Source organism: Ammospiza caudacuta, chromosome 1 (assembly GCF_027887145.1).
Source record: "Ammospiza caudacuta isolate bAmmCau1 chromosome 1, bAmmCau1.pri, whole genome shotgun sequence".
NCBI classification, from domain to species: domain Eukaryota; kingdom Metazoa; phylum Chordata; class Aves; order Passeriformes; family Passerellidae; genus Ammospiza; species Ammospiza caudacuta.
The window spans coordinates 83790938-83803356 of NC_080593.1; the positions used below are offsets into that span (position 1 = coordinate 83790938).

At 39.2% G+C, this 12419-nt stretch overlaps 1 protein-coding gene across 2 annotated transcripts in view; it reads right to left on the bottom strand.

Moving 5' to 3' along the window:
- The window catches only part of ADCY2 (adenylate cyclase 2), a 205924-nt gene that overhangs the window by 71512 nt on the left and 121993 nt on the right, over positions 1–12419 (bottom strand). For both annotated transcript variants that reach the window (XM_058825658.1, XM_058825649.1), the window contains exons 5-6: positions 1608–1756; positions 427–538 (exon numbers count right to left, since the gene is read on the bottom strand). In XM_058825658.1, the coding sequence (XP_058681641.1) occupies positions 427–538; positions 1608–1756 (261 nt within the window). The remainder of the gene's footprint in view (positions 1–426; positions 539–1607; positions 1757–12419) is intronic.

Here is a 12419-nt window from a genome sequence, read left to right on the forward strand (position 1 = left end):
AAAGAGGCTGTGGTCAGTAATTAAAATTGATTGGATCAATACTGTCTCTCTTCTCCTTCAGTCTGATAAATGCTTTTTCTGAGACCAGAACACTGACTAACACTTTTCTATCTTGAGTTTATTAATCCTTGATATTGCAAAAAATCTATTTAAAGAAGTGTTCATCTGCCATTAAGCCTTGTTGGGCTCCATGAGCTGTCTCTATTGGTCCTATTAGAGAGCTATCTTGGGTTTCACAGACTGTCACTCTGGCAGAAATGCACTGTTGCACTCAGACCAGAGCCAGATCATTTTCTTCACACGTTTCAAATCCAGTCTCCCTGTCAAAGTCTCAGAAATGCTGCACAAAGACCCCAAGAGGAAAAAAAAAAAAATTAAAGATGATTTTCTTATTCAAACTAACAGCAGCGGCCCATAGCAACCCACCTTGGCAATCTGATCAAACTTGCCAAAGAGCTCGTTGAGCATGTGCACCAGCTCTCCTGGCGAGCAGTCACTGGCCAGGCGCGTGAATCCCACGATATCCGCATACAAGATGCTGCAACACAAATTAACAGAATCTCACTCACAGCTTCCTTCTGCAGCACTCAGATCCATCAACCAGCAGCAAAACCTGAAAGCAAGCGCCCTGGATTGCACAGGGATATGCCCACACCCAAAACAGCCACTACTAAATGTAGAGCAATAAATATAGCTACGTCTATAGGAAAACGTATATTTGCCTTTATGGTTGTTGTGCTATACGTAATATACACCTGTATGTACCTTTATAAGTATTACCTCCTCAGGTATAACATTTATAGGAATACCTATATTTATAGGTATTTATAAATATTCTATACCTCTATCTGTTATGGGATTGAAAAATAGAAATATTTTTCCTAGTCACAAATCCACAGTATAATAGTAGCAATATAATAGTTTCAAAAGAGTATTTGTGCTCACAAGAGAACATGAGCCTCCTCAAAAGTTCTACAACATTTGTAATAAATCAGTTTCTAAGAATATAATTCAAACTAACTGTCCAATAAAATAAAAAAAAAAAACAATAAAACAAACAAACAAAAAACCCAAACAAAAACAGGAAAAAGAACGTTGTTAAGAAGAAAGAATGTTTGAAATAAAAGTGACTTATTTTTCCAGCTACTAGAAATTTTAAAATAATAAATAATTAGATGTCAGCAGAATATTTTATCTCAGGTACTGTGTAAAATACGTATGTGATACAGCTGCCTCTGTTTACATGATACAAGTCCTGAGAAATTGTTCCAATTAAGAAAATTGCAAAATCTGAATCATACCACTGACACGAATTACAATTTTGACTAGCATACATGGAAGCAGGATTTAGTAATTCAATCTGAAAAATGAAGACATTATGAAAAAAAGCCTAGTATTATGTGTCTTTTTCTCAACAACTCCTTTGTATTAACACCTTTGTGCTCTTCTGGAATGTAGCACTGTCAGCATTTGATCAAATTAAAGGATGCTACATATTAAGTTGTTCAAGAGCATATTTTTAAAAATGTTTTCTTAATTCCTCCCTTAACCCTTTCTTTCAATTTTTTTTCTGAATTTTGTTGATACATTTTATTACAGTACAGTACCTTACATTGGTGTGCCTTTTGACATACAAATTGTGGAAGTTGTTGGTGTTTTCCAGCTGGCCTGCCTTTGGACCTTGTAGCCTCTGAATGATCTCTGCTTTCATTTCCATGGCAATGTGAGCAGGCAGTAAAGAAAGTAGAAGACGCTCCTAAAATTTAAAATGAAATCCACAGTTTCTTTAAGGAGAATAAATTTAGCTTGGCATCAATACTGTGCAAGGCACACCCTATTGCCAATACCACAGAACATTTTGATGAGGCTTGCACCCAGAACTGGTGGAGGCTCCAAAATTAATCAGTACCTTGAGGAGTGTGACAGAGCCATACACACATTTCCAAGTAATACCTGCCTTCTTCAAGGTTTTGTGTATATTAGAAAAAGCTTAAGCTAAAGCTTAAGGTTTGATGAAGTTATCTACAGGAATCTATTCAAAATCTGAGCAGGATGCAGCAAATGAAACAAGAGTCACAAGGCCAGTCCAGAGGACTTAAATGGAAATGCAGTTTGATTCAAGCAGAAATACGCTACATCTTTTTTTTTCCTTTCATAAATTTTAAATGCTCTGCCATAATTTTAGCAGTTAGGCCTAAAATAAAATACAGACACAATATGCTGAAAATGTTGAATTTTGCAAAGCATTTTGATAGGTACTCTCTCCTTTAATATGGTATTTGACAATTTTTTTCTAATTAACCTAAAAGCATATAGAATACTTAAAAAAACCAAACCCTACTTATTTTTCCTCATCATTTGTCATTATGGTCTTCCTCTTCTAAAGCTCTCTGACACTTCCATTTCACTCATTTCACCTGTGACAGCTTTAGACTGATTTCCTACTTCTCTGGAAACCAGGTCAACAAGAACTCTGCAAAAAAAAATCCTTCTTGCTTTATCATATTCCATCTTGAAACTGAACAAGAATTTCCCATTTTCTCACAGCAGACAGGACAGACTCCTTCTGGCTAAGGATAAAAAACGGGAAGCCTGAACCAGTGAAGAGGGGGAAGGTAACTGAAAAAGGCCCTGACAGAGACAGAAACAGCTACACCAGAAAAGATGATGACCTCAAAATGTGCATGATTCTCAGGTGTTGCTCAGAATGCTGCATGCTCTTTGGTTCACAAGAATATTTTTGCAGACTTTGCAGTTCTGTTCATGAAGGTACCAGAAGAGGTGTAGCCATTAATCCAATCCTCTGCCTGGGATAATTATTCCTGTTCAGGTCTGATGACCTTGAGCAGAGCAAGGCAATAACGGGGCTATAGACTCTTCTAATATTTGCAGCAACCTTGGCTATCTATCTCTGTCAAGTATAGTGACAAACTCACATTACTCATAGCATTTGTGCGCTTGTAAGCATAGCATTCAATTACACGAGGCCCCGTGAAACTGATCCTGCACATATTTGGCAAAACACTTCTACTGCAGTGAATCAAGACAGAATCTTGCTTTGCTGTTAATTAATATTGAACTAATAATTTATTTCTTAAATGCAGGAATAATTTAATATGTTTAGGCATTTTAGCAAGTTCCCATCTAAGAGACCAGTGTATTTTCATTGCTTATGTTCAGTGACAATGTTTCACTTCCACTGCTCCTTGTTGGAGGTATTTTGCTAACTTGTAAATAATATCTGTACAACAAATCAATTTTTTGCATAATGAAAACTTACTCTTCCAGGTTGCTCTTTCTCTAACAGTACAGGATTGTTCAGACTCATTAACAACTGAAATTACACAGTTAATGAAGAAGTGTCACTCTTTGCAAAAATTTTACATCACTATACTCTTTTTATACTATGGATAGCAAATGCAAGCTGGTTCACTATCTTCCTTTGACTCTTACAATTCCAGACACACAGTGATGCAGACAATGCCCAGGTTACTGCTTGCATCTTTGCAACTCAGAAAGCCTGGTAGAAGGTCATAAAGCAAAAGTCATAAATGTTTTCAAGGAAGCAAGCAAAAAAAGGAAGAGAAAAAGTTTTCACAGAAAGCAGCATAAAGTCAACTACAAGCTAAAGAATCATAGAGGAAAAGGAAAACAGAATGCCCTCATTTTGTAGGGGACATCAGGAGAGATGGAACATTTCCCCTTCTTTTTCTCTTCAGGCCAGCCCACTATTCCATTCTGTTTAAACATCCTGATGAAGCTGTTCACCACAGCAGAATTCCTTCCAAAGAATGTTTTCCTTTCTCCATTTTCACTGTACAAACGAGAAAGCTGCAACCAGAGGCTGCTTTAGAGAACTGCAATAGGTGAAGCACACTGCAGAACACCTTGCCATATCCAGGAGCATATACAGCCTTCAGCCACCCCCTCCATCCTGCAGGCTGCAAGCATTCACACTTCACACTTGTGTGATAATGTGGATCGTTCATTTTCATTTCTTTCACCAAAAGACAGCTGTGAAAGAAGGTGAATCTTAACTATTTATGAGCACTGTGGCAGGGCTGGTCAGCTAAAGATCCTAAGAAATACAAAGCACACGAGAACAATTCTTCCTTACTTTTTTTTCACTGCTGTTGGCTCAAAAGAGCATAGTGGAAGGATCAAAATCCCTTACTGATCAGCTTGTAGTGCACGATGTTCTGCACTGAAACTCGTGCAGACTGGAACAATGCAAGGAACACTACAAATCAAGACTACTGCTTATGCTGGCTTTATATTTGGTAATACATTCCATTCTGTACTATTCTCTCAAAAGGATAGAAAATCTACACATCAAAAACTAGCTGAACTGAGATACAAGACTTTTAGGCTTTTAGACAAAAATCTTCCTTACTTGTAGTAGACAGAGAAGCCATTCTCAGAACTACAGTCTGTTAGAAAAAAAGCTGAAATAATTCTGAATGCAGGTCAAGAGGCACCATTTAAAAGTCTTCAGACTGAAAATAAGAATACCTGCTTCTGGTGAAAGAGAAACTGCTGTGCTATGACAATGAAAATCTCCTCACAAATGTCCTTCCCTAGAATATTAACAACATGACCTTACCGACTCATTCAGGGGATTTATGCACACAAGACTTTTTCCTGACTTATTCCCTGGGACTGTGCTTTCCTCTCAACCATTCAAGTCACTTCCAGCTGATACCTTTCTAGTCCTAGGGCTAAAAGATGTAGCCCACTACCTATACTAAATTAAAGTGCCTTTCAGTACTACAGTTTAAGTATTTCTCTCTTCTCCACCTGGACCCCACTAGAAGGATAGCAAGTAGGCATCCTCCCTGGATTCTCCAGCTGAAGATTTTCTGTGGTTTATGTCAAAATGTTATTTGAGCTCCTGTTCTCTCAATCTCTCACATCCAAGTTGAACCCTTTGTCAGAATTTTCCCTGAAACATCCAGATGACTTTAGCAGTGATTCTTAGTTACTTATCACTCCTCCAAAACTTGATAAACTCTGGTTGCTTTCTAACCTAGAACAAGCTGGCAGAGCTCAGTGAAAGAACATTGTGCTGTTTTCTGCAAGGTGGCAGCTGCACGTGAGTATCTCACAAAATACCATGCTGTTCCGCAGCAAACAAGCACAATATCCTCAAACAGCAGGTACAGGTTATTTTTAAGAGTGCATGTTTCACAAATCAACCTCTTCTTGGCCTGAAGCAATAATGCTTTATTTATTTGCTTATTCCTGTTTTGTTATACAAACTACCAATACTGATTCACTCATTTGTACAAGATTACATCATGATCAATGCTTTACTGAGCATAAATGTAAGAATTTATAGATTTAAAGGCCAAATATTCTTTCAGCTAGTCTGATTTCTTGAATAATACAACTAACAGAATGTCATTAAGGAAAAACAAAGGTAGTCTGATAGGACTCACCCTATTAAAATCAACTTTGTGTCTTGCTATCAATGGAGAGAAATAGTCCTTCAAGGCAATTCACAGAATCTAATACTGAAATGCTGAGGTAGCAATGCTCTCTTCTCTCTCTCTCTGTTGTCTAGGGAAGGAACTGCAGGTCCACATTTTGGTCTTACTGGAAGAAATGTCAATCTTTGTTGCTAAGCTTCTTCTGATATTCAAGAAGTCTGCAGAAAAACTATCTATCTGTAGATCAGTGAAGGACTATAGGAATATTTTTGTCCTTATAACCCCATATAAGGATATTTTTGTCCTTGTCAATGTCATGGAGGGCACTGACTATTGAATTCTGCTTTTCTGTAGGTTGGGTTTTGTTTTCAGATTCCTGTGGCATATATCTAATGATCTCTTTAGCGAGTTTGACAAACCAGGTCAGTAAGTCAGTGATAAGAGCTCGAGAAACAATTAGCCAATGCATGCATCCTGCTTCACTATAAAGTTTAGAAATAAACACTAATACCATCAAATTTTAAGCTGCCCTTGAAATGTACAAAGAAATAACCTAAAATAAATGAATTTTCTGATTCCTGATCACAAAATGATAGAACAGTCAAGAGCTGATAGAGATGGTGATCCAGAGGGTATTTGTCAAAGTACCATACTGTTAACCCAGACCTCATGATCATCCTCTTAAATACACTTACAAGAATAAAGAGTTGCAAAGTGTTTTTCTTAAAGCTAACTTGGACTCCTAACTGAGAGATGAGACAATTCTTAAAAATTACGTGCTATTATCTCCTTAAAATTTAACTGGTGTTAATAACCTCCATCAACCTCATTACTTGTGCTGAAGCCAATAAATTGATTTTACTTGTACACAACAAGAAAGGTATTTAATCTTGACTACACAGACATCAATAGATGGAGAATTCACCAACTTCTAGTGGTTAACCACCTGAACTGTTAAAATCTGTTAAAAATGTGTTCTGCATTTCTTACTTTGAAGCCTTGGCCCTGTTATATCTTTCTCAGCTCAAGATTAATGTCCCTACTCCTATTCCTGCAAATACACATAACTGTCTTTTTGATCAGGTAAATAGACTTAGGTGTAAAAATCTCCTTCTCCTAAGTATTTCCTGCACTCTCTTGTCAAAACCCTCAACAACCTTCAAGCATTTTTAAGGGTTTCTTGACACAAATCCTAACATGTTGCTCCAACAAGCAAAGATATGCATACATTTATTTCCCTCAGTATGTCCATGACTTACTCGGTGCAACTTTCTGTTGCAACATCCTCGGAGTTCCCTGACTGCTGTTCCATGTCTCCTACTTTCTCCAGAATATTGTACAAAGTTGCAGCCTTACAATATCCCAGCTATGGCCCATACGCTTTTAGAATTATGTATCTTGAGAAAGTTACAAAAAACTCTCTTGATTAGTATTGCTTATAAAGTATTCAATATTATGGTATTTATTATCAGACCAGTATTTACATTTTCTGCAAAAATTATTGTCTGTGAATGTCTTCACTTACCTCCTAGATCATTAACAAAAAATACATAACAGCATAAACAATGAGATGAGATTCTTGCAGAACATAACACACACAGCTCCACTGATAATTTCCAGTTACTCCACTCAAAATCTATGAGACTGTGCTCTCTTGCTAGGAAGTGTCAACACTTTTATGCTGAGCATCACTGCATCAAATATCTTACTGAAATCCTTTGATTATGGAAAGTTACTTAACCCAAACATGTACCCATTAAATACTAAAAAATATTTTCTTATTACTTGATTTCTTACCAAACTGTTGAGTACATCACTCTACTACTTCTTTCCAAATACAATCCTATCACAGCAGCACCTTTTATTTCATACTGATTGTTTATACCTTTTCTATCTAGTGGCAGCCACTTCCTTGGTTATGATGGCTTTTTTCCTGGAAAAGTTCCAAAGTTTTATGGGCGTAGACAAAGCTAGAAAAGGATCAAGGAATTTTCAGGACATCTAGAAATCTCCTACATATCACATCTCTTGTCATTCTGAACTTTATATATATATATCTAATTGTTGCTTTTACTTGTGGCTAGTTCAGGCTTTAGGACACAGATAGTATCTTTCCTGATGGCAGAACTATGAACTCTCATCTGGTCTTCTAAATGCCACATCCCCTTACACACACTGCTAACGACATCCATTTTTGATTTTTTTCTCTTTGGAAAATGAGTCTTTCCCCAAGCATAAGGATATACTATAAGGCTTTTTGTTTTCATGACCCTTTTGGTGAAATTTCAAGTGTGCAATGCCAGGAGCTACAGTATCAATATCAGAAAATCGACACACACACAAGGGGAATGAAAGTACCATCCTCTCATTCCACACTAGTTCCCCAAGCACAAAATGCAAATGCACTCATGAAATTATCCTGCAGAAAACAAGCTGTAGCTGTCCAGGAGCTGCTTCCATGGGAAGGGGAGGACCCCGAGTGGGGGCTGCCAGTTTTCACGAGCTCAGATGGAGATGGGCTGTGTCCACCCAGGTGCTGGGACTGGTCCAGGGCCAGGATGAGGCCCAGGTTGGTGCCAGACAGGGATCTGCTGCCATAGTGCTGCCTGGGAGCCTCTGCCTGGGAAGAGGCTCTGCCATTCCCACTCAGTCCCTGAGCTCCAGCCATGCCTCCAGAAAGGGGACAGCTGTCTGCAGATAATTCTGCAATTGCCAGACATCAGTGGTGTGACCTGGTCACTTCACAAGAGCAGTAAAGCCAGTGCAGCTGTCAGTTTAAGGCAAGGGTTTGCAGGCTAAATACACAGCACTGTGCACCCTCAGTGCACCCAGCTTGTTTGCTGCAGAGCTGCCACCTCACCAGTCACCTACACATCCAAAAAATACTAAAGCTATGCAAAAGCACCACCACTGTTTCAATGTAGGAGACTGAAAGCTCATTTAAATTCACAGGCTCACCACGTATTTGGCAAAGACAAATTCCTACACAGAACCTAGGGGATGTTTAATGTTAATGCATAGATTACATATGCAGCCTGTTTAGGACTAAATTTGCAAGCAATGTTCACTACACCTTCAGAAAGCGTGCCTATCCTGAGGCTGTTCAAGTGACAAGTCACCAAACAGCACAACAATAGAGTAAAAGAGAACATACCAACATACACAGCCAGATCTGCCTAACTAACAGACAGAATTTCAAGGTTTGTTTCTGTCTCATCCTATTAATTCTTGCTCTAAGTTTTATATATTTCAAGAACTGATGAACAGACAGAAGCAGCATTTTGCAAAGAATCAGTCTGATGAGTGTAACATATTTATTATTATATGTCTTCAATAAAGGTGAAGTATTATAGTGCTGGCAATTGCTCAATACCATTCTTTTAAACAATAAATTATTTAACTCTGGTACGACTCACTTCACATTTTGATGAGAAGAATTTTGTTATTTTTTCAGCAAAATGAAGAAAACCAAACTCATCTCTGTTTTTACATATTTTTCTTCTTCCAAACCATCTATGAGGCATGTCAGGGAAGATATTCAAGAGTACTGCTTGAAAGGTATCTACACAGTCCTTTTTCAAAGACCAAAGTTTCCTGTTCATCTGCCCAGTTTAGAGCCAAACCTTGTGGTTGAAAGCATCAAACCCAAAGCAAAACCAAAAGCATTTCTAAGGCACAGCACTGCATTTAAGCTAGAAGATCACATCTGAAGCACGTTGACAGCATCACTCCTCCACAGCCTTCTAGATAGCATGAAACTGATAGTTTTTACCTTTAACATTGCCTCTAGTGTTTTAGCCATCTGCTTACAGATTGCCAAGTAAACAAGAAAGAATGGATTTCTTTCTGGCAATTTGCTAATATTTTACTGGATAGTCTACACATAGCATACCTTTGAGGGAGCAAATGTTGTTCACCACACAAAATGAAGATCAAAATCTAGATTTTTGAGAATAAAGATTCTTATCAGGCACTGCTGCACTTGTCAGGAGCTCAAAAACACTTAAAAAAGTGGGTCAGACAGAGCAGTGAGAAGCAGGGCCCCACATCAACAGAAATGAATCAAAAAAGTCAATCTCTGTATTAGAGTAATCAAGAGTAGAAGTAGTTAAACACAGTTTTGGCCCATACAACAGCCAGTTTAAACAGAGATAAAAGTTTATTCAAGCAGGAGTAAGAGATTATTTCACCCATAAATTAATGAAAAGTGAACCTACAGTAAAGAGCAATGCTAGTTCTTGTGAAAAAGTGATGATAAATTTTAATGTTGCAAGCTGTATATTTTAACACCTCTTTTCTGAGCACTGCTATTTATTCAACAGCTCACTTCCTAACCTTGAAGACAGAGGAGGCTGACTCACACTAGGTGGAAATCAAAGAACAGGCAGATGTCTGGAGGGTGTATGCTGTTACTGCATTCATAAAGCAGACCTCTTATTTCCTTACAATGGTCTAAATAAAAGGGAACAAGAATGGCTTGCATTATATTTCCATCTCAGGAATGACAGTTTCTTGTAGAAATCTCCCAATTGCTCTTTAATGATTATATTCACCAGCGACTAAAGACAGAAGGTTTTGAATGAAAAACTTTGCTCCTCCTGAAAAAAACCCTAATATAAACAGAGTTTTGAAAACCAATTCTCTTTATTTTGAGGAATCTGAACAGGGAAAAAAAAGCAACAACTTAATGATGGTAGATACATGCTAAACTAGTAATTAACACTGACTAGCAGGCCTAATCACAAAACAAAATTTAGCATAAATAGTAGTAAGGGTTAAAGCTTTCAGAATTAGCCTGGTTTTCTTTTCTAAATATTTTCTGAGTTTCATTCTATACATTTTATTTTCTGAACATTTTCCACATTACTGTGTGTATAGTTTTGGAAGTGTTTTCTATGGCATGTTCCAGAGGTACTTACACATGTAAGTTTGCAGACAGGAACTCAGACTTAACCACAGAAAGACAGGAATGGTAACTACCAGAGCTTCAAGTGCCTTGTCACCTGGGAAAAGCCTGTCCTCCTGGGACACTAAGTCTGTGAGAAAATTGGAATCCTAAAAGTGCAACTGAGAAAAAATTAGATCTGCAGAAGGAAGCCACATTAAGTAGAAAATGCCCAAAAGAGGGTGCTGTTTATGATTCTGCACAAAGAGCCACCAGGTCATTAGCTGCAGGCTGGAAGGAGGCACCTTAATGTGCTTGGAACTCTGTTGTGGGCAAAACAGTCTGCAGTCAGGTAATTTTAGTAGAATTAATTTACTGCAAACAAAAACAAACCTCTCACTGCTGATTGCAGTTTTGAAAAAAAGAAAAAACTACAAAAAAATCAACAAAAAAGGAAGATAAACACTGAGATAGACAGTTACACAACCATCTATCCTCTGCCCTTCCTGGCCTCAGTTTTCCCTATTTTTGCTGTGCATTATGCTCTGTCCATCTAAATTCTTGTGCTGAAGTGGCAGGCAGGGTGGGAAGCTGAGATAGCAACGTGTGATAGTGTGGGATCTCAGCACCTCTGGACTGATGTGCAGAGGCACCGAGACCACCCTTGGGGGGCTCGGGAGTCCTGGAATGTTGCCAGAAGTGTCTGGTGGCTGGACTTTGATCCTACACGGGAGACGACACCTGTATGAGGATGGGAGGATTTCACTGGGGTAAATGGTGAAGGGATAAGTTAATTAGAGTGTAAAACACAGGGTTTAGGATTTCTGTACAGGGGGGTCTAAAGAAGTAAGATGGAGGAATTGGGGCGTGTCCTGTTCTTCTTCTTCTTGGCCTCCATCTTCTGTGGTGATGCTGGCACTTTGGGATTGGTTATTACTAAAAGTGCACTGGTTAATAAGGGTAAAAGGCATTGGGGAAAATTGATAAATATTGTATACGTAACTTTGAGTATAAAGATAGGTGACCGCCCCGGGGGCTCTCAGTGTGCTCATGGCTGGCTGCTGTGCAGACCTCTGTCGGGCCAAGAGAAAATCTTTTAGATAAACAATTAATAAACACCGAGACCGAGAAAAGATCTGGAGCATCTTCTCATCCTTTGAAGCACGGGCTGTCCAAGGCCACCCCGGGCCTTTCCAGGTCACCTAAACAGCCGAGAAACCGACATGATAGTTTCTTTCTGTCACTGTCTGCTTAGCCACTTCTGCTGCTCCATGATTAAAGGTTTCTGCTGCCCTTGTCCTCCACGTCTCTGATCAGCCTCGAACACTGATGGCCTGCAGCGCCCTCTGATGTGCCCATGCTCAAGCATGGATTGCCCATGTGCCACAACCCTTCAGTGGTGAGGGTACCTTGTTTGGGTGGAGAGTCCTCTACACAGATCAGCTTGTTCCCAGCCTCCAGAGCTGCCTGTTTCCTTCCACACTGCGTTTGGGCAGGGGCACCTTTGGTCCCTGGTTAGACGATTTTTAATGCCCAATGGCTAAGATTTTCTAAACAAAGCAGGCTTTTCCATGACTGTTTTGTGTGCCCCATGGTAGGCTGGAAGCAACTTTGGCAGATATGAAGAGATTCACAGTGACTCCTCCTGCAACTCTCTACCTCAGCCCCCTATGGCCACCAACTCAGGCTCCATACAAAGCCATAGTGGCCAGTGGTGCAGAAATGGGGAGCAGCTCCAGAGGTTTTCAAGCTTTAACAGGAGATCCACAGGTTAAACAATGTCATCCACGTGCAACCCCTCATTAAAACAGCTCTCTGCCAAAATGAGACCTCAACTCTCTTCCCATCCCTACAGAGAAATGCTTGTAAGTGAGCACGAGGTTACTTTGGAAGTAGAGCCCCACCAGCCTTTTCAGGTGAAACTAATTTGCTCCAAAATGAAACCATTTAAAAATCATCGAAGCAAGCACCAGATTTTCTGTTTCTACAGTGCTCCAGGTGAATTCCCTAATCCCCAGGCTCCTGCACAAAGGCTGCTCTGCTTCCTCTTTCTCTCTCATGGGATGTGCAGTCCAGTGGAGACATTTGGCAAATGTCCCTCAGCA